The 25910-nt window shown below is 54.3% G+C and overlaps 2 protein-coding genes across 2 annotated transcripts; both read left to right on the forward strand.

Annotated features, from left to right (window-relative positions):
• The first annotated feature begins 255 nt into the window (after nt 1-255).
• On the forward strand, nt 256-3056 carry SLC35G6 (solute carrier family 35 member G6). The gene is given in 3 exon segments (XM_065898060.1): nt 256-637; nt 1488-1559; nt 2044-3056. Coding segments are annotated over 3 exon segments (1467 nt in total).
• A 1810-nt stretch (nt 3057-4866) lies between these two features.
• Nucleotides 4867-24832, forward strand: POLR2A (RNA polymerase II subunit A). The gene is made up of 29 exons (XM_065896648.1): nt 4867-4959; nt 10532-10664; nt 10808-10944; nt 11038-11211; nt 11404-11685; nt 11998-12159; nt 12268-12488; nt 13086-13218; nt 13707-13831; nt 13918-14128; nt 14657-14866; nt 14949-15117; nt 15308-15402; nt 15548-15751; nt 15907-16129; nt 16576-16759; nt 17134-17305; nt 17399-17504; nt 17595-17800; nt 19436-19660; nt 19808-20054; nt 20343-20443; nt 21371-21475; nt 21569-21751; nt 22041-22244; nt 22432-22618; nt 22728-22841; nt 22993-23142; nt 23245-24832. The coding sequence occupies exons 1-29, from the start codon at nt 4867-4869 to the stop codon at nt 24399-24401; spliced, it is 5913 nt and encodes a 1970-aa protein (XP_065752720.1). The 3' UTR covers nt 24402-24832.
• Nucleotides 24833-25910: the final 1078 nt, after the last annotated feature.

Below are 25910 nucleotides of genomic sequence, written 5' to 3' on the forward strand. Positions count from 1 at the left end.
CCCCCGGCCGCCGCTGGGTCGGACGCCGTACCCGGGCCCCCTTAGTCGCCCCCCCCCCAGCGCCGTGCGCGCCTGGAGGCGGGGCCAGATTCAGCCCCCGACCCCTGAGCCCCCAGGTCAACCCCAAAGGGGAGCGGTCGCGGCACGGGACGCGGCCCGGGTCCCCGCGGCACCGGGCAGCGGGGAGGGGGCCCGGCTGTTGGCTCCGGTCCGCCCTGGCCCTGCCCGGTTCGCCCCGGGGCCCACCTGACTGCGATGGCGCCGCGTCCGCCAGGCCCGACTCATCACCGTGGCCGCCACCGGCCGCTCCGGTTTCGCCCGCCTCCAGCTCCGGCTCCGGCTCCGGCCCCGGCCCCCCCAGCGCCCGGCCCCGGCCCGGCCCCGCCGCCGCCGCCGCCGCCGCCGCCGCCGCTGACATCATCGGCTCCCCCCGCCCCGGTCCTACCCCCACCCCCACCCCCGGAAACAGTACCCCCCCAGCGCCGCCGCCGCCGCCGCCGCCGCCGAGAGGAGGCTGGCGCAGCGCAGCAGGCACAGACACCAGGCTCCGGGCTCGGGCTCGGGGCGAGCGCGCCCGACGGCCTGTGGCCGGACCGATCCCGGGAAGGGAACGGCGCCACGCAGGGCGGCCGGACGGGTGGGCACCGAGCTAGGCGCGGGCCTGGCTGCAGCAGTAGCGGCGCGGGGCCGCACGACCACCCACTCCCTGGGAAGGGGTTCCCCCCCCAGCACCCTGCACGCCCTTCACTCAGTGGTGCACACCACCCAGAGCACGCACACCCTCTCCGCAGACACACAACGTGGCAGGCTCACAATCAGGCCCAATGGGACCCGCAGACCCAGGCTCAACACACTCAAAGGGGCAGCCCTGGGGAAACACACACACACACACACTCACACACACACACACACACACACACACACACTCCCTCTCCAGAAATGCACAGGGACCCCCCCGACCCCCCAGGCCGCGAGCTGGGAACGCCCCAGCCCTACAGAACAGGTACACGTAAATGGCTACCAGCGCAGATGAACACGCAGCTTGCTATTTTGTTCCCACCGGCAGAAACATCCACATGTATATACTCTGCGTAAATGCAGAGGACTTGGTGTGGACCTCCTGGGACAGCACCAACACCACCAGGTGGAAGCACACAGAGGAGAAACACATTCCTGAAACTCCAGAGGGACAGTCCCAGAGACTCCTCCCAGGTGTTCAAAAATTCAAAACTCAGGAGAAAGAGGAGCTGGCCCTCAGAGGTCCTTTCCATAAAACCTTTCTGAAATCGGGCAAGACATAAATAAACAAATTAACTAAAAACCGAAGATATCTCATCACAGAGGTAGTTGAAAAGAGGAAAAAAAGAATCAGACAGACTTTGAAGTCACAAAAATGTAAAGCAAGCAGAGTTGGAAACATTGAGAAAATCGGCCCACCCCCACCTCAGGGAGGTTCCAGGGAAGAACTCCGCCACCCCTCCAACCAGCTCACAATGGCTGGAGCTCTGAAGGGCCCAGGGCCCCTGAGCCAGGAGGAGAGGAGGAAGTCTAAGGGAAAGATGGTGAGTGTGGGGCGCAGGGGCGCACAGCCCCCTTCCCTGTAGCTCCTGGCTGCTCCCTTCCCCCTCCTTCTCTAAAACTTCCCAGCTTTCCTAGATACCCACAAGCAAATTCATAATGGTGTTCCCAGATGTCCCTGGAACCTATGACATCACACAGATACACAGCATCTGAGGCCGCCTCCCCTTCCTCAAACCAACAGAGCATCCCTGGGTCCTCTTCTTCTCCTCCCGGGAACAACTTACCCAGAGAAACACGATGCTCCAGGACTGCTCACTCCCTGCTTCCTGCTTTAGAGGCTCCAGACCCACACTGTACCACCTCATCCATCTTTCAGGCCCTTTCTAGCTCCCAAGAGTTCCTTGGCAAGACAGCCTGCCCTTCTACTGCCCTACAGGGTCCCAGAACCCAGCCTGGCATTCGCCCTACCCCCGGTCCCCTGGACTATGGCTGCCCTAATGCCCGCGCTCCTTTCTCCCTAACAGGCTGGCTGTCACCCCTACTTCAACCTGCCCGACTTCACCCAGCCATCACCGCCCTCCACTCCGTCTAGCCTCCCCTCACACCAGCGCTGCCGGCCCTCTGATGTCACCAAGGGCCTGCTCGTGGCCCTGCTGGGTGGGGGCCTGCCCGCTGGCTTCGTGGGCCCCTTCTCCCGTATGGCTTACCAGGCTTCCCACTTACCCTCGCTGGAGCTGCTCATCTGTCGATGCCTCTTCCACCTCCCTATTGCCCTGCTGCTGAAACTGCGTGGTGACCCCCTCTTGGGACCTCCCGATGTCCGGGGCCGGGCCTGCCTCCATGCCCTGTTCAACGTCCTCAGCATCGGATGCGCCTACAGTGCGGTTCAGGTGGTGCCCGCTGGCAATGATGCCACCGTCCGCAAAGGTTCTTCCACCGTCTGCTCTGCTCTCCTTGCCCTCTGCCTCGAGAGCCAGCGTCTCAGTGGCTATGACTGGTGTGGCTTGTTGGGCAGCACCCTGGGACTCATCATCATTGTGGGACCTGGACTAGGGACACTGCAGGAGGGGACCACAGACCTCTACACTGACCTGGGCTATGTGCTCACTTTCCTGGGTGGCCTGGCACTGTCGCTGGGCCTCCTGGTGTACCGCTCCCTGGACTTCCCCTCCTGCCTACTGACAGTGGCCTTCCTCTTTGGCTTGGTGGGGCTGGTGGGCTCCGTGCCAGGCCTCTTTCTGCTGCAGACCCCCGTGTTGCCTAATGATCCTCTGAGTTGGAGCTGTGTGGGGGCAGTGGGGATCCTCGCCCTGGTCTCCTTTGTGTGTGTCAGTTATGCGGTCACCAAGGCCCACCCTGCCCTAGTGTGTGCCGTCCTGTACTCTGAGGTGGTGGTGGCTCTGATGTTGCAGTATTATGTGCTCTATGAGACCGTGGCACCTTCTGACATCATGGGGGCAGGGATCGTGTTGGGCAGCATTGCCATCATCACCACCCAGAACCTCAGCGGTGAGAGGGAAGGGCAGGTGGAGTGAGATCGAACTTGAGAGCCTGGGGGTGGGGTGGGGGGGGACTGGGTAAATAGAAGGAAAAACTGGAATACAAACATGGGAGAACAAGTGACTGTAAAAGAACTGGTGTGGGAGAGTGACACCCCTTGGAGTCAATGGTGAATTGGGGACGCAGTGGAGAGGGATTGCCTAGAAGACTGCCTGGAAGACCTGGAACAAGCCTGGAGAGCAGGAGTCTACGGCTGGGGCTTGAAGGGAGGTCTGAGGAGCAGATCAAAGTGGCTGAGGCAGGCAGGCCATGAGCCACCGGGAGGATTTTTCCCTCAGCGGCAGACAGAAAAGCCTTGGGGCTGGAGTGTCTGGGGCTTTCAGGCAAACAGAGCAAGCAGCTGCGGTGGGGGAAGGGAGTGTGTTTTTTTTTCTCTGAGCGATGGTTTCCCTTCCTCGTGGTTATGCCTCCCCACCTTGGGGTGGTGACGTGATATTGACATCAAACAAGGCTCACTCTGAATGTGGCTGTGCAGTTGGTGTCATCTCTGCTTTGGAAGGACAGTGGAAGTCCTACCCCCTGCTCTTATTGGAGAATCCCTTGGGATCCCCGCACCACCACCCCCCGCTCCATTTTTGAAATATTCTAGAAGGGGTAGGATTTCCTAATGTTCAGATGCATTGACCCTGAGTCCCCCAGGATTTTTGTGTCCCACCCAATGGCTAATCTGCTTTTCCTGGATTGTCGCGGTCCCGTGATCTCTCCCGGACAGTGGCCAGCGTCCTTCCGGAGAAGGCCTCTGAGCTGAGACCTCTTCGAGCGGCTCAGGTCGAGGATGCAGAACGAGAGCTCCGTACAGCACCCCATTAGAGGCTAGGAGATGCCCACCCGTCCCAGGAGGCCGCTCGACAGATAACAGCTACTTCCGGACAAGCAATTGGCCTCGCCATGTTGATCCTTTCTTGCATATTCAGCGCGATTACTGCATATTCATGACCAAGGACGGCCCCAATACTCCCCCTCTTCGGGAACCCACTTGGGAGGATCCGACCGGCCCCGCCTCCTTCGTTACCGAATCTCAGAACAGACCATTTTCCAGCGTGGGGGGGGGGGGTGATATTAATGAGATACTTTGGCTGAAGATGAAACCACACGCCAAACTAGAATAAAAGCGGCCTATATTTACCCTCGAATCTTCAAACCTTAAACCTCAGGGCGGGAGGTAGTAGCGAGGGGAGGCGGCGGGATAAAAAAGTGCCCTTCCCCTTCGTCATTTCAAAAGGTGACCCAGCCAGGGAGCCGGGGAGGGAGGAACAACGACGCGAGCGCGCGCCCCGTGCACGCCGGCGCAGTCGACCCCGTAGCGCAAGGGAGGGCGGGAAAGGAAGGGGCGGGGGAATGCCAGGGCGAATCTATAAAGGGCGTCATCCGGCCACCTCGCTCCTCAGAAGCGCCGAGAGCGCGGCCGGGACGGTTGGAGAAGAAGGCGGCTCCCGGAAGGGGGAGAGACAAACTGCCGTAACCTCTGCCGTTCAGGAGCCCGGTTACTTATTTATTCGTTACCCTTTTTCTTCTTCCTCCCCCAGAACCTTTTCCTTTCCCTTCCTCTTTTTATTTTCTTTTTGGGAGACGAAAAATTTCCGGAAAGGCGGAGGAGAGCTCCTTTCGCCCCTTTTCGTTTCCCCGCCTCCTTTCCTCCCCCACCTTTTCCTCCTCCGGCTTTTTCCTCCCAACTCGGGGAGGTCCTTCCCGGCGGCCGCCCCGACAGGGTCTGAGCGCCTAGGTGCAGGCGGCGCAGGCTTTTTGTAGTGAGGTTTGCGCCTGCGCAGCGCGCCTGCCTCCGCGATGCATGGGGGTGGCCCCCCCTCCGGGGACAGCGCATGCCCGCTGCGCACCATCAAGAGAGTGCAGTTCGGAGTCCTCAGTCCGGATGAACTGGTAAGCGGCTCTGCCCTCTCACTCCTCCTCCCGCCCGCATGGCGGGCGGGGCTTGACGGCCGCCGCGGAAACTTGGCGCTTTTCCCTGCCCAAAGGAGGACAGGCGGGGAGGATGGGTCAGCAGCGCCAAGGCAGTGCAGAGTCCAGCCTCGCGGCCAACGAGAATTAAATTTTCCTAGGGGGTCAGCAAGCTTAGCTCTGTGTCCGAGCTGGGGGCCGGGCCGCAGGAGGGGCTGGAGGGTGAGAAGGAGGGCTAGAAGGTTGATTGGCTCCACACCGCAGATACCGACGTTAAGAGATACCACCCCAATCCTTTGGGTGAGAAGCCGAGCCCCAGATTTTTTCCCCTCCCTCTCTACAGTTATTAACTGAGCACCTGCTACGTGATAGACGTGACAGACGGTGGGGATGCAAAGCTGAAAAAGACAAAGACCCTGCCTTCTAGAGCACTTTCTTTGGGAAGGGGCAGGGGAGACAGACAATAAACACGAATAAATGAATGAACAAGATAATTCAGTTAAGGGCAGGTGCCTTGCATAAAGTGAAATGGTGTAATGCGATGGAGAGTGACCGAGGTGAGGCTGCTTTAGATGGGGTGGTGTCAGGGTATGGGAAGGCCTGTTTGAGGAGGTGACATTACTCGAATGATGAGAAGCAGCCAGTCTCCTAGGCCATAGATTCTAGGTCAGTAGCTTTTCAGGCAGAGGAAAGAGCAAGTGCAAAGTGCCGGAACGAGGGAATAACTTGGTGTGCCTCGGGGGCTGAAAGGTGGCCAGGGTGGCTGGGGTGTAGTGGGTGAGAAGGAGAGTATTAAACCATTCTTGGAGAAGCATGAGGTGGGGCAGTCCAGGTGGGACGTTATAAATCGTGGTAAGGAATCTGGATTTCATTCTATTTTCAGTAGGAAGTCATTGGAGAATTATAAGCAGGAGAGTGATATCAAGTTTACATTTTTTAAAAAATTACTGCTTTGATGGTCTTGTGAAGAACTGACTGGGGAAGAGAACTGAGAATGGAAGCAGGAAAGATGAGGGAGGAGGGAGAGCTGTTGGCCCTTTGGTGGACGCCTTTGTGGAGCAAACTGGAGGAAGCCAGGGGGCTGGAGAGAATGGAATTGAATGGCTCTGTTTGTGGATGGAGACAAGTTTGCTAGAGGAGGAGGCTCAGCTGTAGGAAAGTTGTGTCAGGAGTTAGAACCTCCCGAACTCAGACCACACCGAATAAATTCCAGATGGGGTTGAGGTTGAAATCTAAAAAACAAAACTGTAAAACACTTGAAAAATGCAGAAGGCTTCTGGAGGCTGATACCAGGGGCAGAAACCCTTAACCTTCTCTAACCCAAGTCTTGATTTTACTTCATAGCTGGTCAGTACCTGAAAGGATTAGTTTTTCTCTTTCTTGTTTCCTCAGTAGAATGTAAATTTCACGAGTGACTTTGTATTCACTTCTTTCTCCAGCATCTCAAATAGTGCCTGGCACATAATAGGCATGTACCAAAAGTTACTTGAATAAATGAGTGAACGAAATAATTGTACAGGTACATAAAGATACATGTAGAAGGATTTTTATTTCAACATTGTGTGAAATTATAAATCACCTAATTATTTATTAGTAAGGATTCTATTGAATAACTCAGGGTTTATTACAATAGAACAAGACCTTCCCAGTAGGTTAAACCCCCTGATCCCCTGTGCCCAAACTGCTGAGGCACCGCAGCAAACTCACAGGGGCCCAATGAGAGGTTTTAAATTTTTAAGAGAAGCACGGAAGCACAGCTGCGTTTGCCTGATGCCCTGGGAACTACTAGGTTGGGCAGTTCCCTTTCAGCATTAGGTGGCGCCAGAGCCCTTTTGATGACGTCATATCTTTGTGAAGCTGGGTTTTTAGCAGTTGCTAAATACTGGGCAAAAATCAGTGTAGAGCAAGAGATAAGAGTGGTGCTGGGGTGTGGATAAGGCCAAGAAGAGTTAGAGGATACTTTATAAAGAGGTGACATTTGAACTGGGCCTTAAAAATGAATAGAAGTTTGCTGGAAAGGCGGGCATGGGAAGAAAAGGAATTTTGAGGAATCTCTTGTGGTTGGAGCATAAATGTTGAGGACGGGGACCTTGGGTGTCTAACCTGTTATCACGTGGGCAGTGAGAACCAGTGTTTGGATGAAGGATTGGGGGCTAAAGTAGTTTGTGTATAATTCAAAGTATAACTTATGGTAGAGGGTTAGTCCAGAACATTCCGGGACAGCCCCTGGTCCAGTCTCAGTGCCCGGAAGCAGAGAGAGTCCTTAGAAGGTGGCTGGCTTGGTGAGCATGGACTTGGAGCAGAGAGAGGTGAAATGCTTTGAGTGTTGTTCTCCTTAGGCCTCTCTCTAGTGACTCTTCTGGCTGCCAGATTCAGGTCTGCGCCTGCTCTTGTGTGTTTCATTCAAGGTGAGCAAACCCCCTCTTTGTGCTTCTCATCAGACACGATGCAGCTGATGGGGTTCCAGCTTTGTGAATTTAGTCACCACAGGCCTGTCTCCCTGAGATTTCATCAGGTCATCTTGACGATCGTGGTGAAAGTTCAGAACCTCTTAGCCTTGCACCTGTAGACCATTTTGGTTTCTACCCAGCAGTGACTAATTAGATCCATTATGAGACGATTATTGGTTTGACTGTAAGGGAACAACCTTCTACCTCTTTTCAAGTTCTTTTTTTTTCTTTTTATCGAGATCTTCGAGGGCACTTCCCTGCAGTGGAGGGTCCTAAGGCAGTTTAGTTCAGTCTAACAAACAATTATTGAGAGCCATCGGGTCCAGGGTGATAGGGGAATGCTACCTGCCTGAGAGATGCTTATAATCTATGGGGAAGACAAACCCCACTGGGTCATTTCATTGCATTATGAGATTTGCAGTGATGGCGGGATTATGGAAACACAGAGTGGGGCTCACCAGGCTGGCTAGTGAGGCTGTGGAAAGGCTTCTTGGAAGAAGCAGTGCCTGAGCTGCGTCTTCAGATAGCAGTTTGTCTTGTGGGGAGGGCATCCCAAGCAGAGATACAAAGACCCCAAGTAGTGGAGCACATATGCTGGGTGATAGGGGGGCTGCTGGGGAGTCAGCTACTGATGTGGAGGAAGAAAGGAAGGTGGAAACGTCATAAAACTCTTTGTAAGCCATCCTGCTGAATTTGGATATCATTCTGAAACAAGAGGGTATGATTAGATTTCCAAATTAGAAAGAGCACCCTGATCATAGTATGGATGGGTAGGAGAGAAGGGCTGGTGACCCATGGAACGCTTGGATACATACTACAAAGGACAGGCCTGAGCTAGGGCAGTGGGCGTAGGGATGGAGAAAAGGGGCAAGATTCAAGAACTGTTTGTTCAGGAGGTAAAATAACCTGTACATGGGCTTCCCTGGTGGCACAGTGGTTGAGAGTCCGCCTGCCGATGCGGGGGACGCAGGCTCGTGCCCCGGTCCGGGAAGATCCCACATGCCACGGAGCGGCTGGGCCCGTGAGCCATGGCCGCTGAGCCTGTGTGTCCGGAGCCTGTGCTCCGCAACGGGAGAGGCCACAACAGTGAGAGGCCCGCGTACCGCAAAAAAAAAAAAATAATCTGTATTTGGTGAATGATTGGATAATAACAGCTGTCATATATTGAACACCTATTCCATCTTGGGTTTCAGCAGGTTAATTAAATCCTTAATGGTTATATAGATGATAAGTGATAGAGCTAGAATTGCAAATTAGAGGTCTCTGACTCCAGGCCATGCTTGTTCCACTGCTTTCTGACTGTGGGTAAGGAAGGGTAAGTGTTGGTTTCTGACTTGAGTTCCACTACCTTAGATGGGGACTAAAGGAAAAGGAGAGATTTTTGTGGAGAAGGGAGCTTGCTTTTAGACATGTTGGATTTGATTTATCAGGGGGATATCTACAGGGGGTTCAGTAGGTGGTTCAGTATGTTAATCCGAAGTCCAGAAGAAAGGTGAGGCCTGGAGGGTAGAGATTTGTTGTGAGTAAATAGAATCATGGCATAACATTTGGGTGTGATGAGAAGTGTGGATGCGCTAAAACCTTGGGGAGTGGCAGTGTTTAAGGAGCAGACCAAGGCACCCCTTCCCCTTTGGAGCAGTGTTTGTTTTCTCTGTCTGTGAGTTTGTTCTGTTTTGTAAATAAGTTCATTTGTATCATGTTTTAGATTCCACATGTAAGTGATGTCATATGATACTTGTCTTTGACTTCACTTAGCATCATAATCTCTAGGTTCATCCATGTTGCTGCAAATGGCATTATTTCGCTCTATTTTGTGGCTGAGTGGTATTCTGTTGTATATATGTACCACATCTTCTTTATCCATTCATCTGTCAATGGGCATTTAGGTTGCTTCCATGTCTTGGCTATTGTAAATAGTGCTGCTTCAAATCCTAGAGTTGAAGTAATTGTTTCTGCTGCAGTATAGTAGAATGGGATGAGCATGTGTTTGGGATCGCAGGGGGGTGGGTATGACATCTGCAGGCTCCTTGAGATTGAGGCCTTGGGCAGTCACTTTACACAGCCTCAGGTTTCTCATGTCTAAGAGACAGGAATTCACTCCTAGACGGTTAGTGGTTAGGGGAAGAGAAACAAGGTACATTAGGTACGTTTGGTACCTGGCATGAAGTTGACACTGAGAAGCTTTTATTAAATTCTTCTAAGGTCTTCCCTCTGGAAGTTTAGCAGACCAAAGCTTAGCTAATTTTAAAGTTCTTGGTTTTCAGTGTGTGAAAAGATGCCAAAGGTTTCCTTGAACAGCCTTTAGCTCAGAGCAGAAATCTCTTCTCCAAGTTGTACCTACTTCTGAGCCCATCCTTCCCTCCCTTTCCTCCACTGAATTGGTCCCACTGAGTCCTGGCTCCACCTTGCCCAGGATTCCGGCCCTTGGCTCTGCCTCCATCTCTTGAGGCTCCAGGGTTCACTTCTGCTCCAGATAATTTTCAACAACCTCTGCTCTAGCGCCCCCCTCTCCTGTTCTATCCTAAAATATCTGAACATGGAAGGGTTCAGGTTGACCCAGGCCCTTGAGAAGGAGGAGGTGACAAGGATGGGGGCAAAGAGTGCCTAACTTTAGGAGCGTGTCTTGGGCAGAGCACTTGGGCTGTCATGATGAGGGTGCCTTACAGGGAGGTTCTGGCCTTGATTTCAGCTTTGGGAAAGAAACAAGGCATTGAATTTTTCCCTCTTGAAACAACTTTTATTTCTTTTGCTGTTAAATTCTGTAGATGACAGTGACCTAGAATTCAACCCAGTAGGATATCCAGGGTTCAAGTCCTAGAGGTAGGTGACGTGTACGGAGCCCAGAGTTGACCACACACTAGTCTGAGCGCCCCCTCCCGCTCAGACAGTGACTGGAACGAGCTTTTGACTTGCGATACTTGACTTTGGCATTTCCAGAGTCAGATATCACACACGCTGACCCCCATTTCCCTCGCTTCAGGCTAAACCTGCTTAGTTCTTCTGTAAGTAGTTTGGGGTTTTTTAAGGCCTTAGTACAGAGCTCAGCCACGAAGTCTGGAAACTAGGAATTCTATTTACTTGTTATTGGCCTTTCTTTGCTGCAGAAACGAATGTCTGTGACAGAGGGCGGCATCAAATACCCAGAGACCACCGAGGGAGGCCGCCCCAAGCTTGGGGGGCTGATGGATCCGAGGCAGGGGGTGATTGAGAGGACTGGCCGCTGCCAAACCTGTGCAGGTGAGCGCTGGGGGCCGGCACAGGACCCTAGAGGGAGGGAGAGGCTTGTCCTTACTGAAAGCCAGGACTGGGGGTGGACACCTGCAAACCTGGTCTCTTGAGGTGAGTGCTGGGAGGAAAGTGTTGTATGTGTGTTCCCACAGGAAACATGACAGAGTGTCCTGGCCACTTTGGCCACATTGAGCTGGCCAAACCTGTGTTCCATGTCGGCTTCCTGGTCAAGACAATGAAAGTTTTGCGCTGCGTCTGCTTCTTCTGCTCCAAATTGCTTGTGGACTCTGTGAGTGGGAGATGGGCTCTGGCCTGGGGAAGGGGTTGCTGGGGGGTGGGCAGGGGAGCAACCCCAACTGACCATGCTCTGCTCTGTCCACAGAACAACCCAAAGATCAAGGACATTTTGGCTAAGTCCAAGGGGCAGCCCAAGAAGCGGCTCACACATGTCTATGACCTCTGCAAGGGCAAAAACATCTGCGAGGGCGGGGAGGAGATGGACAACAAGTTCGGTGTGGAGCAGCCTGAGGGTGATGAGGATTTGACCAAAGAAAAGGTAGCCGGGGCTGCCCAGACTCTTGTGAGGGGGTGAGGGCTGGTCCCAGAGGCCCGGAGGGAAGAAGATGGGGAGGCAGTGGAAGCAGCAGGAGCCCGAAGGTCACAGAAGAGCGGGAGGGGTGGCCTGGCCAGGTGTTGGGGGAGAAGGCCCGGCCTCTGCGCTCTGATGGCTCCTCTGTCTCCTTGGAAGGGCCACGGCGGCTGTGGGCGGTACCAGCCCCGGATCCGGCGCTCCGGCCTGGAGCTGTACGCAGAGTGGAAGCACGTCAACGAGGACTCTCAGGAGAAGAAGATCCTGCTGAGTCCTGAGCGGGTGCACGAGATCTTCAAACGCATCTCAGATGAGGAGTGCTTCGTCCTGGGCATGGAGCCTCGCTACGCCCGGCCCGAGTGGATGATTGTCACTGTGCTGCCTGTGCCCCCGCTCTCCGTGCGGCCTGCTGTTGTGATGCAGGGCTCTGCCCGCAACCAGGTCAGTGCCTGCAGGGCCCTGCCGCTCAGCTAGGCCAGGTGTCCACGCGGAGGGAGGCCGGTGGCGGGGACGAAGGCATGCGAGGGTGACGGATGGGTCACCTGGGCCTGAAGATACCCTGCCGCTTGCTGGCTGTGTGAGCCCCTTAAGGAGGTTAGAGCTCACAAAGGTGCTTCTGGATCTGTGAACCGAGAGCCCAGCGCTGCCTCCCAGGGAGGTGTGACGGGAGGGTGAGAGGCACCGCGTGTTGGCACATGCAGACTGAGCACTCAGGGTTGGCTGGATTGTGATGCTTCTGACTTCCTGCCTCAGGATGACCTGACACACAAACTGGCCGACATCGTGAAGATCAACAATCAGCTTCGGCGCAACGAGCAGAACGGCGCGGCCGCGCACGTCATCGCTGAGGACGTGAAACTCCTCCAGTTCCACGTGGCCACCATGGTGGACAACGAGCTGCCTGGCTTGCCTCGTGTGAGTGGACAGGCTCCCTGTGCCCTGCGCCTGGAGGAGAGGGGAGGGCGCCTGGCTGGGGGCCGGTGCTGACTGCTGGGGTGCCCCCCACCCTGCGTTTCCTCACAGGCCATGCAGAAGTCTGGGCGTCCCCTCAAGTCCCTGAAGCAGCGGTTGAAGGGCAAGGAAGGCCGTGTGCGCGGGAACCTGATGGGCAAGCGGGTGGACTTCTCGGCCCGCACTGTCATCACCCCCGACCCCAACCTCTCCATTGACCAGGTTGGCGTGCCTCGCTCCATTGCCGCCAATATGACCTTTGCGGAGATCGTCACCCCCTTCAACATTGACAGGTGTGCACAGTTCAGAAGCCCTGCCTGGAGGGGTCAGGGAGGGTGGGGGGAATGGGCTCGGAGCAAGAAGGAGAGAGTGTTGAAGTTTATTATTATTATCATTATTTTTTTTAACTTTATCTTTGGCTGTGTTGGGTCTTCGTTGCTGCATGCAGCCTTTCTCTAGTTGCGACGAGCGGGGGCTTCTCTTCGTTGTGGCGCGCGGGCTTCTCATTGCGGTGGCTCCTCTTGTTGCAGGAGCACGGGCTCTGTGTGTGCGGGCTTTCTCTAGTTGCAGCATGCAGGCTCAGTAGTTGCGGTACACGGGCCCTAGAGCACGCGGGCTTCAGTAGTTGTGGCACACGGGCTCTAGGGCACACGGGCTCAGTTGTTGTGGCGCACAGGCCTAGTTGCTCCGCGGCATGTGGGATCTTCCCAGACCAGGGATCAAACCCATGTCCCCTGCATTGGCAGGCGGATTCTTAACCACTGTACCACCAGGGAAGTCCCAAGTGTCGAAGTTTAGAAGTTTGGGTTCTCACTTGGGGCTTTGGGGTGAGGGTGGCAACAAGGGCTTTTTGGGAAGCATTTTGTTCATTGCATCCCTTTCCTTCCTAGACTTCAGGAACTAGTGCGCAGGGGGAACAGCCAGTACCCAGGGGCCAAGTACATCATCCGGGACAACGGTGATCGCATTGACCTGCGTTTCCACCCCAAACCCAGTGACCTTCACCTGCAGACTGGCTATAAGGCATGTGTAATAGGCCAGGGCCTCTCTTACCTGAGCAGGAAGCTTTCTGGACTGGGGGCCAGCTGGAGTGGGCCGTCTGAGGCTGTCCTGTTCATTAGAATCCAAGCTTAAGAGACTCCTGCTGTCCTAGGCAAGCCTGTAGCTGCCAGCCCCTGGCATTCAAGGTGGGGGTCACGTAAACCCACGGGCAGCAAGAGGGACACAGGGCAGAAAGAGATCCGGGGGGAACGGAGCAGAAGGCTTCATGTTCAGAGTCTCTCGCGGTTTTCTTTCCCAGCTGAGTTCCCTGAGGTTTGGGGACTACGTCTTCGTTTTCTCTGATAGCCTGGAATCTAGCCCTAGGGCCTGGCCCAAAGCTGGTGGTTGATAAGCGTTTCAAGTGAAATAACACCACAGTGTCGTCTGTTTCAAAGCATCTTAGGTCCCCTATCACTTCATTCTTAGCATACCTCCTTCACTGAGGTTTTTCCCACACCTCACCTCCTTAGGTGGAACGGCACATGTGCGATGGGGACATTGTTATCTTCAACCGGCAGCCAACTTTGCACAAAATGTCCATGATGGGACATCGGGTTCGCATCCTGCCCTGGTCTACTTTTCGCTTGAATCTTAGGTCAGTCCGCCGGCTGGGGCTGGGCTGGGCTGCTCCCTGGGTCTCACTGTGGCATCTTTCCAACTCACTTCCCTCTTTGGCTACAGTGTGACAACTCCATACAATGCCGATTTTGATGGGGATGAGATGAACTTGCACCTGCCACAGTCCCTGGAGACGCGGGCTGAGATCCAGGAGCTCGCCATGGTGCCACGCATGATCGTCACCCCCCAGAGCAATCGCCCAGTTATGGGCATTGTGCAGGACACGCTGACCGCAGTGCGCAAATTCACCAAGAGGGACGTTTTCCTGGAGCGGGTGTGTGGTCCCTGGCTGGAGGAAACCTGGCCTGGGCGGGCAGGGGCCCAGCACAGCAAGGATGGGGGGAGGAGCAGTGACTTATGCCCTGACTTGCTCTGCACTGACCTGTATGTGAGACAGCAGAAGGAAAGGGAGTGAGCAAAGATTGAGGCCAAAAACGGTGTATGGCTTTAGCTCCCCATTTAATTCCTCAAAATGTCATGTAATTTTAGGTATCACCTGGAAAGTAAAGGCGAAGAGAGAAATAAGACTTTGTTGAAGTTCTGTTTATCTATTTCTTTTTTACTTTCTCTTTGTTTCCTAATTATTAAAAGTAATTTGTACTTAACTGTTTAAAGAAAAAACAATCCCAAAGTCTCGCTATCACAGTTAAGTTTTTAGTAAAAGTTTGGAAAACACTTTTCCTGCCATCACTTTGCCTTCAAAGTCTGGCTTTCCCCTTGGGGCAGTGAGGCCTCCCCTGACATTCCCAAGAGGTGAGACCTCCAGTTCTGACTTCTTGTCTTTCTTGCTCTTTTTCTCCAGGGGGAGGTGATGAACCTCCTGATGTTCCTGTCCACGTGGGACGGCAAGGTCCCACAGCCAGCCATCCTGAAGCCCCGGCCCCTGTGGACAGGGAAGCAGATCTTCTCCCTCATCATACCCGGCCACATCAACTGTATCCGCACCCACAGCACCCATCCCGATGATGAGGACAGTGGCCCTTACAAGCACATCTCTCCTGGGGACACCAAGGTAGGGCCTGGCTTCTGCTTGTGTGGGGAAGGGCTTTGGACATGGAAGCCACAGCGGGGGCTGTGAATGGTGCTCTCTGCAGGTGGTGGTGGAGAACGGGGAGCTGATCATGGGCATCCTGTGTAAGAAGTCTTTGGGCACATCAGCTGGCTCCCTGGTCCACATCTCTTACCTAGAGATGGGTCATGACATCACCCGCCTCTTCTACTCCAACATTCAGACTGTCATTAATAACTGGCTCCTCATTGAGGGTAAGCCTAGGGGCTCTACCACATCCTCTGTAAATCCTGTGTCCATCTCACTTCTTACTGCTCTTTTCCATCCCTTTCTCTTCCCCCCCTTGGATTTGGTGTCCCTCCATCTACTCTCTTGGCTGTGATTCCATCCCATGTTTCTTGGGAGTACAAAGAAGGTGTTGCTGATGCTTCTCTTTATTTCTAGGTCATACCATTGGCATTGGGGACTCCATTGCTGATTCTAAGACTTACCAAGACATTCAGAACACTATTAAGAAGGCCAAGCAGGATGTAATAGAGGTGAGAGGGAAGGCTGGGCAAAGACTGAGTGAGAGCTTCTCAGTGGCTTTGAACTGAGGAGTGAAGGGGACATTGGGATTGGAGAGACGGGGACCAGAAGACACTGACGTCTCCCTGAGAACGCAGCCTGCTCCTGTGCACGCAGGTCATCGAGAAGGCGCATAACAACGAGCTGGAGCCCACCCCGGGGAACACTCTGCGGCAGACCTTTGAGAACCAGGTGAACCGCATTCTCAATGACGCCCGAGACAAGACTGGCTCCTCTGCCCAGAAATCCCTGTCTGAGTACAACAACTTTAAGTCAATGGTGGTGTCCGGGGCTAAAGGTTCCAAGATCAACATCTCCCAGGTGGGGAGCCTTGTCTTTCCAGAACTGGGGCCACACTGAAGGTGGGGAGGAGGACGGAAGGGGTGTGCTGCTGCGGGAGTTGGGGGAAAAGTATGGGGAACTCCTATTCTCAAGGCAGAGGGAGTTGGACGCACCCCACCTTTTCTGTTCCCCAGGTCATTGCTGTCGTCGGGCAGCAGAACGTGGAGGGCAAGCGGATCCCGTTTGGGTTCAAGCACCGGACTCTGCCTCACTTCATCAAAGATGACTATGGGCCTGAGAGCCGTGGCTTCGTGGAGAACTCCTACCTGGCCGGCCTCACGCCCACCGAGTTCTTCTTCCATGCCATGGGGGGTCGTGAGGGGCTCATCGACACAGCTGTCAAGACTGCTGAGACTGGTGAGGACTTTGGATCCAGGGCCCTTCCACGGGCTGGTCCCAGAGAGGACCGCAGGCAGAGAAGCCCCTGGGGAGTTTGAGCGGGGTTCTCAGGCTAAAGTCTTCTATCCTCAGAGAAGTAATTTTGACCTTTGTGGAAAGAATAGAGACTAAAGGTCAAGAGTTAGGCAAACACTCTTGTTCTGGTTGCCGTGCAGCATTCCATGATGCAGGGCTAGAGCCTCAGGGTCTCTGCTCCTGACCTATCACATGGATGGTGTTTCCTAGGGGTCTCTACTGGACCCTGGGTCTGTCTGGTGGTGGGCATGGCTTTCATTGAGAGGCCTTGGGGATGAGAGGCTACTAGCTGGCTCTCCTGAGGACCAGAGTGGCCAGCAGGTCTTGTCCTGAGACAGGGAGGCTCCTCTTCTTGCTCTGGGTCCCTCAGTTGATTCCCTCCCCCTCAGGATACATCCAGCGGCGGCTGATCAAATCCATGGAGTCGGTGATGGTGAAGTATGACGCCACCGTGCGGAACTCCATCAATCAGGTGGTACAGCTGCGCTATGGTGAAGACGGCCTGGCGGGCGAGAGCGTTGAGTTCCAGAACCTGGCTACCCTCAAGCCTTCCAACAAGGCTTTCGAGAAGAAGTGAGAAGGCGGCAGGCGGGTGGTTCTTGCCCCTGGGCTCAGGGCCAGAGTGGTAGCGGTTCTCCTCCCCCCACACGGTGAGATCACCTGGACTGTGTCTTGCAGTGGACCTTATACCGCCCCTTCCCCACCCATCTGGCAGCAGCTGCAAGATGGGAGAGGACGGATGGAGACGAGTTGAGAGCCGCCCCCACTTTGTACAGAGGGGTGAGCATAAGCTCAGGCGCCATTGCACGTCCTTGGGTCTGGATCTTACGTTTCCCCACCCAGGATTATTCACAGCCCTGTTCCTGTGGGCTGCAGATCTCAGGAGCCTCACACTGTTCCTTGATCAGGGCCCTCCTGCCCCTTGACTCCGCCCCTGTCACCTGCAGGTTCCGCTTTGATTATACCAATGAGAGGGCCCTGCGGCGCACCCTGCAGGAGGATGTGGTGAAGGACGTGCTGAGCAACGCACACATTCAGAATGAGCTGGAGCGAGAATTTGAGCGGATGCGTGAGGACAGGGAGGTGCTCAGGGTCATCTTCCCAACTGGTGACAGCAAGGTGTGTGTGGGTGGGAAGGGCTGGGCTGGAGAAGTGCTGGCCCTGCATGGCTGGCCCTGACTTGGGGTCCTGCCTCCTTCCCTCCTGCCTCAGGTTGTCCTCCCCTGTAACCTGCTGCGCATGATCTGGAACGCTCAGAAGATCTTCCACATCAACCCTCGCCTTCCCTCTGACCTGCACCCCATCAAGGTGGTAGAGGGTGAGTACCTGCTTCAGGACCGCCAGGCCAGGCAGGCTCTGCTAGCAGCGTCCTGGTCTACAACCTCTTCATCCCTCGTTTGGCCCTTAGGTGTCAAGGAGCTGAGCAAGAAGCTGGTGATTGTGAATGGGGACGACCCACTGAGCCGGCAGGCCCAGGAGAACGCCACCCTGCTCTTCAACATCCACCTGCGGTCCACGCTGTGCTCCCGCCGCATGGCCGAGGAGTTTCGGCTCAGCGGAGAGGCCTTCGACTGGCTGCTCGGAGAGATCGAGTCCAAGTTCAACCAAGCCATTGTGAGTGTTGTACTCCTCACCCCAGCCTTGGTTCTCTTCTCTGATCTATTGATTTCTCTGGGCTCTGAGAACAGCCCACCTCTGCCCATAACTGCATAATAATAGATCTCATTCATTGAGACACTGCTGTGAACCAAGTCCTGTGTTGAAGGCTTTATACCTTTATTCCTTAGCAGTCCTAAGAAGACCCTAGTGGGGGGGGGGGGGCTGTTAGTCCCATGTTGCAGAGACAAAAAGTGAACTTTGAAGAGGCAAACACATGAAAAGATGCTCAGTATCAGTAGCCGTCAGGGGAATGTAGTTCAAAACCACGAGATACCACTGCATGCTCCCTAGGGTGACTAGAAAAAAACAAGTGTTGGCGAGGATATAGAGAAATTGGAGCTCTCATACACTGCTGGTGGGAATGTTGCAACTGCTTTGGAAAACAGTCTGGCAGGTTCTCAAAAGTTTAAACATAGAGTTACCATATGACCCAGCAGTTTCACTCCTAGGAATATGCCCAAGAGAATTGGAAGCACACGTCCACACAAAAACCCATACACAGATGTTCGGAGCAGTATTTTTCATAATAGCCAAGCAGTGGAAGCAACTGAAATGTTCATCCATTGATGAAGGATGAACAAGATAAGGGAATATTATGCTGTGGTAAAAAGTAATGAGCTGTCAAGCCATAAAAAGACAGGGATCAACTTTAAATAGTATTACTAAGTAAAGAAGTCAGTCTGAAAAGGCTACATACTGTATGATTCCAATTAAAAGATTAAATTTTGGGGACTTCCATGGCGGTCCAGTGGTTAAGACTTCGCACTTCCACTGCACGGGGTGTGGGTTCGATCCCTGGTCAGGAGCTAAGATCCTACATGCCTTGTGGCCAGAAAACCAAAATGTAAAACAAAAGCAATATTGTAACAAATTCAATAAAGACTTTAAAAATAGTCCATGTCAAAAAAAAATCTTTAAAAAAAAAAAAGATTAAATTTTATGGTATGTGATTATATCTCAATTAAAATAATGCATTGCGGGGGACTTCGCTGGTGGCTCAGTTGTTAAGAATCCGGCTGCCAACGCAGGGGTCACGGGTGCGAGCTCTGGTGCAGGAAGATCCCACATGGCACAGAGCAACTAAGCCCGTGCGCCACAACTACCGAAGCCCGCGCACCTAGAGCCCGTGCTCCGCAACGAGAGAAGCCACCGCAGTGAGAAGCCCGTGCACCGCAACGAAGAGTTGCCCCCGCTCGCCGCAACTAGAGAAAGCCCGCGTGCAGCAACGAAGACCCAATGCAGCCAAAGATAAATACTTTAAAAAAAATTATTTAAAAAAATGCATTGGGGAGCTTCCCACTTAGAAGACTATCATCAAATGAACATTTACCCTGTGACTTTAGCACACAGCACTTTTAGAAGTGTGGGGTTTAGATGACATAGTCCCTATTCCCGGGTGTGCAGCACGTCTGGGGCTGAATGGCAGGTGTAAATTGAAATGCCGTCTGAGGAAGGGGGTGATCAAATAAGACTGATTTGTTTAAATCTCTGCCTTTTCCAAACACCTCTGCCCAGCCCTGACATGTCTCACTCTCACTCACCGGTGGGGAGGGATTTGCTCTTCTGAGGCCAGCTCTTCTTACTCGCCAGGCCCATCCTGGGGAAATGGTGGGAGCTCTGGCTGCACAGTCCCTTGGAGAACCTGCCACCCAGATGACTCTGAACACCTTCCACTATGCTGGTGTGTCCGCCAAGAATGTGACACTGGGTGTGCCCCGACTTAAGGAGCTCATCAACATTTCCAAGAAGCCAAAGACCCCCTCACTTACTGTCTTCCTGCTGGGCCAGTCTGCTCGAGATGCTGAGAGAGCCAAGGTGCGGCTTAGGGTAACGGGCTTTGTGGCAGGAGGAGGAGGGGACTCCTTCCCTTAAGTAAAGCGTTTGGCAGTCCCTCTGCAGGTGGCTTTGAAGAGGCCTTTGGAGCCACCCAAATGCCTGTCACGAATCCCTTTTTTTCCCCAGGATATTCTGTGCCGCCTGGAACATACAACGCTGAGGAAGGTGACGGCCAACACGGCCATCTACTATGACCCCAACCCCCAGAGCACGGTGGTGGCAGAGGATCAGGAGTGGGTGAACGTCTACTATGAGATGCCTGACTTTGATGTGGCCCGAATCTCCCCCTGGCTTTTGCGGGTGGAGCTGGACCGGAAGCACATGACTGATCGGAAGCTGACCATGGAGCAGATTGCCGAGAAGATCAATGCTGGTGAGGCTGGGGTCCTGCCTAGGCCCCCGCCCGCCCTGTCCTGTCCCTGTGCTCGTCCCAGACAAGGCGCCCACACCCACCACCTTCCACTCACTGGTTCTGCTCCTCCAGGACACCCCTTCTCCAGGTCCCGTCTGCACTGCTTTTTCCTTCTCATTGTTTCCCCTCCCTCTTTCTAGAAGGGTTCTGTGGGAAGGAGGGGAAAGCTGAGAGAGAGCCCATATGGGGAAAGCAGCGGACGAGCCATGAGCAGAAGCAGTCCTGCAGCTGCAGTTCTCATTTTCCCAGGTTTCGGTGATGACTTGAACTGCATCTTTAACGATGATAATGCAGAGAAGCTGGTGCTCCGTATCCGCATCATGAACAGCGATGAAAACAAGATGCAAGAGGTAAACGGGACCCAAGCAGAAATTTATACGTCAGACATAGAAAGCCGTTAAATCTGGTTCCTGACCAAAAACATTAAAATGAAAGCAGCATTGAGTGCCAGTCACACCACCTAAAGTAGAGATCGGGGGAGGGTGGGTAGCAACGATCTGTAAGAAACGTGAAGCAGCAGCCATATAGATAAAACAGGCGGTGTTGGGGAATTCTCTGGCCGTCCACTGGTTAGGACTCTGCGCTTTCACTGCCTAAGGTGTAGGTTCAATCCCTGGTCGCGGAACTAAGATCCAGCAAGCTGCGGGGTGTGGCCAAAAAAAAACAGCCCCAAAACAGATGGTGTTGATTTGGTGGTGTCCCCATAACCCGGTCACTTGACTCTCTCCTCCCTGCGGCTCCTGTGTGAGGGCAGGTCGGACAGTAGGAATTGCTGTGTCCTAGGGAAAGTGGTGTGACAGCGGGTGAAACAAGACCCAGGAAAATGTTTGACCAGTGACTTCACTCCTAGGCACGGCTCCTAAAAAATTGTGCAGCAGATGTGGATACCTTAATAATACAAACTCAGAACTTACTGTTGAACTGGGGGAGAGTAGATAAGAATGTGTGGATACACGTCCATTAGAGATCACACGTCAAGGCGTTAGTGGGCGGGCGAATGCTCGGTGAGTGCCAGGACGAGAGCAGAGGTGCTGTGCGCTTTGTTACAGCCCTTGGAGCACGCACAAGAGTGGGAATCGTGTTAAGGTGGTGGAGTGTGGTTGCCTTTTCTGAGGTTTTTTTAAATACCATCGTAAAAACACGATAGAAAGTAACCTCGCTGGAACTGAAGAGAGCAGGTCTGGGCCACACCTGGCTCTCCAGGTCAGGCTGTGGTTTGGGGTGAGGGCGGGAAGAGACCTGAGAATCCTAGGAGGGCTGACTCGCTCTTGTTGCAGGAAGAAGAGGTGGTGGACAAGATGGATGACGACGTCTTCCTGCGCTGCATCGAGTCCAACATGCTGACAGATATGACCCTGCAGGGCATCGAGCAGATCAGCAAGGTCAGCCGTTCCCTCCCTGCAGCCCGTCCAGACCCTCTTCCTTCCCTCCCCATCCCCACCCGCCCAGCCTGAGCTCGCTCTGCCCCCCCGCAGGTGTACATGCACTTGCCGCAGACGGACAACAAGAAGAAGATCATCATCACAGAGGACGGGGAGTTCAAGGCCTTGCAGGAGTGGATCCTGGAGACGGATGGCGTGAGCCTCATGCGGGTGCTGAGCGAGAAGGACGTGGACCCTGTGCGCACCACGTCCAACGACATCGTGGAGATCTTCACGGTGAGCCCCTCAGAGCCTTCTTCCCAGAGCTCAGCTTTCTTCCCGGGTCCCTCTGGCTCAAGGCCCCCTCCGTAGGTCTCGGGCAGTGGTTGTGGTCCGTGCTCTCCCCTCAGGAGAGGGGCTGGTCAGGTGGTTTTATGCCTGAATCCACTTTTGCGTCTGGGCTTCATTGACTCCTGACTGTCCCTCTGTGGATCTGGGTGGTGGCAGCAGGAGGAGAGCAGTTACTCGGTCTTGACCCTTCCCCACCCTTGACCCCCCACCCCCGCCCCTGCAATCCGCATGCCAGGTGCTGGGCATAGAAGCCGTGCGGAAGGCCCTGGAGCGGGAGCTGTACCACGTCATCTCCTTCGATGGTTCCTACGTCAATTACCGGCACTTGGCTCTCCTGTGTGATACCATGACCTGTCGTGGCCACTTGATGGCCATCACCCGACACGGAGTCAACCGCCAGGATACCGGACCTCTCATGAAGTGCTCCTTTGAGGAAACGGTAATGGCAGAAGTTCTGAGCGGGTGGAAGGAGAGAGAGCAGGGAGGAGTGATTGCTGCGGGAAGAGGGCATCCTCCACTGTGTGTGACGGGCCTCGGTGCGGTTCCATGGCTGGGTGGGTGGCTGTAACAGTGGTGGGACATAGCGGGGTGGGGTCTGACGGCACGCCCCCTCTTCCGAGGTTTAGGTGGATGTGCTTATGGAAGCAGCTGCACATGGAGAGAGCGACCCCATGAAGGGGGTGTCTGAGAACATCATGCTGGGCCAGCTGGCTCCGGCCGGCACTGGCTGCTTTGACCTCCTGCTCGATGCAGAGAAGTGCAAGTATGGCATGGAGATCCCCACCAACATCCCCGGCTTGGGGGCTGCCGGACGTGAGTACGAGGGGCTACGAGGAGGAGGTGGGGCGGTGGGGAGGCTGCACGTGGGCGCGGCGGCCAGTCCCGGGGCTGTTCGCTGTGGTCACTGTGCGCCTCTCTGCAGCCACCGGCATGTTCTTCGGCTCGGCCCCCAGTCCCATGGGAGGAATTTCTCCAGCCATGACACCCTGGAACCAGGGCGCAACCCCAGCCTATGGCGCCTGGTCCCCCAGTGTTGGTGAGTAGCCAGCCGGGAAGACGGCCCTCTGCGTGGTTCAGAGGGCAGGTGGGCTGGGCTCATGAGGGGTCCCCATGTGGAGATGCTGGGGGCTCTGGGAGTGTGGTGGGCTCCAGCTCTGGTTTTAACTGACGTTTCTCTCATTTCGCAGGGAGCGGGATGACCCCGGGGGCAGCAGGCTTCTCTCCCAGTGCTGCTTCGGATGCCAGTGGCTTCAGCCCTGGTTACTCCCCGGCCTGGTCCCCCACACCGGGTTCCCCGGGCTCCCCTGGCCCCTCAAGTCCGTATATTCCCTCACCAGGTGAGTTGTCCTTGTCTGTCAAGGCCAAGTTCATTTCCTCCTTGATCTTTCTTCTGGGTGAGTCTCTCCATCGCTTAATGCCTTTCTGCTTCTCTCCCACAGGGGGTGCCATGTCTCCCAGCTACTCCCCGACGTCGCCTGCCTATGAGCCCCGCTCCCCTGGGGGCTACACGCCCCAGAGTCCCTCTTACTCCCCCACTTCACCCTCCTACTCCCCTACGTCTCCATCCTATTCTCCAACCAGCCCCAACTACAGCCCCACGTCACCCAGCTACTCCCCGACCTCACCCAGCTACTCCCCGACCTCACCCAGCTACTCCCCGACCTCGCCCAGCTACTCCCCGACCTCGCCCAGCTACTCCCCGACCTCACCCAGCTACTCGCCCACTTCCCCAAGCTACTCGCCCACATCACCCAGCTACTCGCCAACCTCTCCCAGCTATTCGCCCACCTCTCCCAGTTACTCGCCAACTTCACCCAGCTACTCTCCCACCTCACCTAGCTACTCTCCGACATCTCCAAGCTATTCGCCGACATCACCAAGCTACTCACCAACTTCCCCAAGTTACTCGCCCACCAGCCCTAACTATTCTCCAACCAGTCCCAATTACACCCCGACGTCACCCAGCTATAGCCCAACATCCCCCAGCTACTCACCTACTAGTCCCAACTACACACCAACGAGCCCCAACTACAGCCCAACCTCTCCAAGCTACTCTCCGACCTCACCCAGCTACTCCCCGACCTCACCAAGCTACTCCCCTTCGAGCCCACGATACACACCACAGTCTCCCACCTATACCCCAAGCTCACCCAGCTACAGCCCCAGCTCGCCCAGCTACAGCCCGACTTCACCGAAGTACACCCCAACCAGTCCTTCCTACAGCCCCAGCTCACCGGAGTACACCCCGACCTCTCCCAAGTACTCACCTACCAGCCCGAAATATTCGCCCACCTCCCCCAAGTACTCTCCGACCAGCCCCACCTACTCGCCCACCACTCCAAAATACTCGCCGACGTCTCCTACTTACTCACCAACCTCTCCGGTCTACACCCCAACCTCCCCCAAGTACTCACCTACCAGCCCCACCTACTCGCCCACCTCCCCCAAGTACTCACCCACCAGCCCCACCTACTCGCCCACTTCCCCCAAAGGCTCGACCTACTCGCCCACCTCCCCTGGCTACTCGCCCACCAGCCCCACCTATAGCCTCACCAGCCCAGCCATCAGTCCCGATGACAGTGATGAGGAGAACTGAGGGTGCGCAGTGCGCAGTGGCAGCCGGCTAGGGGAAGAGCGGCTTCAGGGTGTCGTGCAGTCCTCCCTCCCCTGAAGGGCGCAGGCCCCGGTCCAGCTCCCTTGTACATAGCTCCTTGTGACAAAGTTCCCTGTTGAGGTTCTGGTCCCATTTCTGCCGGGGCTTTTGTCTTGTTCTCCACTTGTGCCGTCTCAGAACCCACTCACCTGCAGTGGTGTTCTCCTTCTCGCCCTACCTACCCGAGGCCTGTCCCCAAATCCAGGATCCTCCTTGCCTTTGGCTTGATTCGGGAGGTAAAGGGTATTTTAACTTTTTGGTGGTAGTTCCTGCTCTGGGTCGTCACATCTGATTCTCCGGAAGAACAAAGTGAAAGCTGCCTTTTGTTTGTTACTTTTTGAATTTGAAATAAAGTTTACTAATTTTGACCAGAAGTGTGGCTGTTGAGTGCTTTATTAGGAGGCAAGAATACCCAGGCCCCTACTCCCTGTCTGGGCTGCTGTTCCATTTGTCATGTTTTAGCTGATCCCTGCTAATGGGGCAGGGGCAGGGGCAGGAAAACGAGCACAGACAGTACATTCACGGAACAAACACCTACTTTGTGCCAGGCTTTGCTCTGTCCCGGCTTTGTGGTTGAACAGATAGATACAGGCCTTGTCCTGCATTAAAGCAATATTGACATAACATCTTTTTTAACCAATTTTACTGATTATCATAATATGTAATTTAGAAAAGTACAGAAGCAGAAAAGTTATTGCCCTTAACACCACCACTAGGAGGCATGTTTTCTTTGGGTATTTTTCCTACCTGTTTCTCGGGTCACTTCTAATCAGTCTTTGTTTTGGCCTCAAACCAACAATGAGAAGATTATGGTTACTAGGATATGTTTTAAAGCTGAAGTTAAAGAACTTGGTGATAATTCGCTATTTTCAGTTGGCTATTTCATATTTTGTTCCATTAGTTCCTTTTTTTTTTTAAATTTTGGCCACGTGGCTTGCAGGATCTCAGTTCCCTGACCAAGGATTGAACCCAGGCCCATGGCAGTGAAAGCCCAGAATCCTAACCACTAGGCCACCAGGGAACTCCCTGAAATATTTCAAAGGATAGTTTAGAAAGTAACATGGGGACTTCCCTGGTCATCCAGTGGGTGAGACTCTGTGCTCCCAATGCAGCGGGCCCAGGTTCAATCCCTGGTCAGGGAACTAGATCCTACAAGCATGCTGTGCAGCTAAGAGTTCGCATGCTGCAACTAAGAAGCCTGCGTGCCACAACTAAGAAGTCCGCATGCTGCAGCTAAAAGATCCCACATGCCACGTGCTGCAACTAAGACCCAGCACGGCCAAAAGAAATAAATAAAAATAAATACGAAAAAAAAGAAGAAACATGGCCAAGATCTATTAATTTATCACTAAGATTATAGGTGGTAGATACCATTTTGCAGTATTTAATCCAGATCTTAAATTGTTTTGAAAGAGATGACTTGTTTTTATAAAAGGGTATTATAAAAGATCC

This window comes from Phocoena phocoena, chromosome 19 (genome assembly GCF_963924675.1).
Source record: "Phocoena phocoena chromosome 19, mPhoPho1.1, whole genome shotgun sequence".
NCBI lineage: Eukaryota > Metazoa > Chordata > Mammalia > Artiodactyla > Phocoenidae > Phocoena > Phocoena phocoena.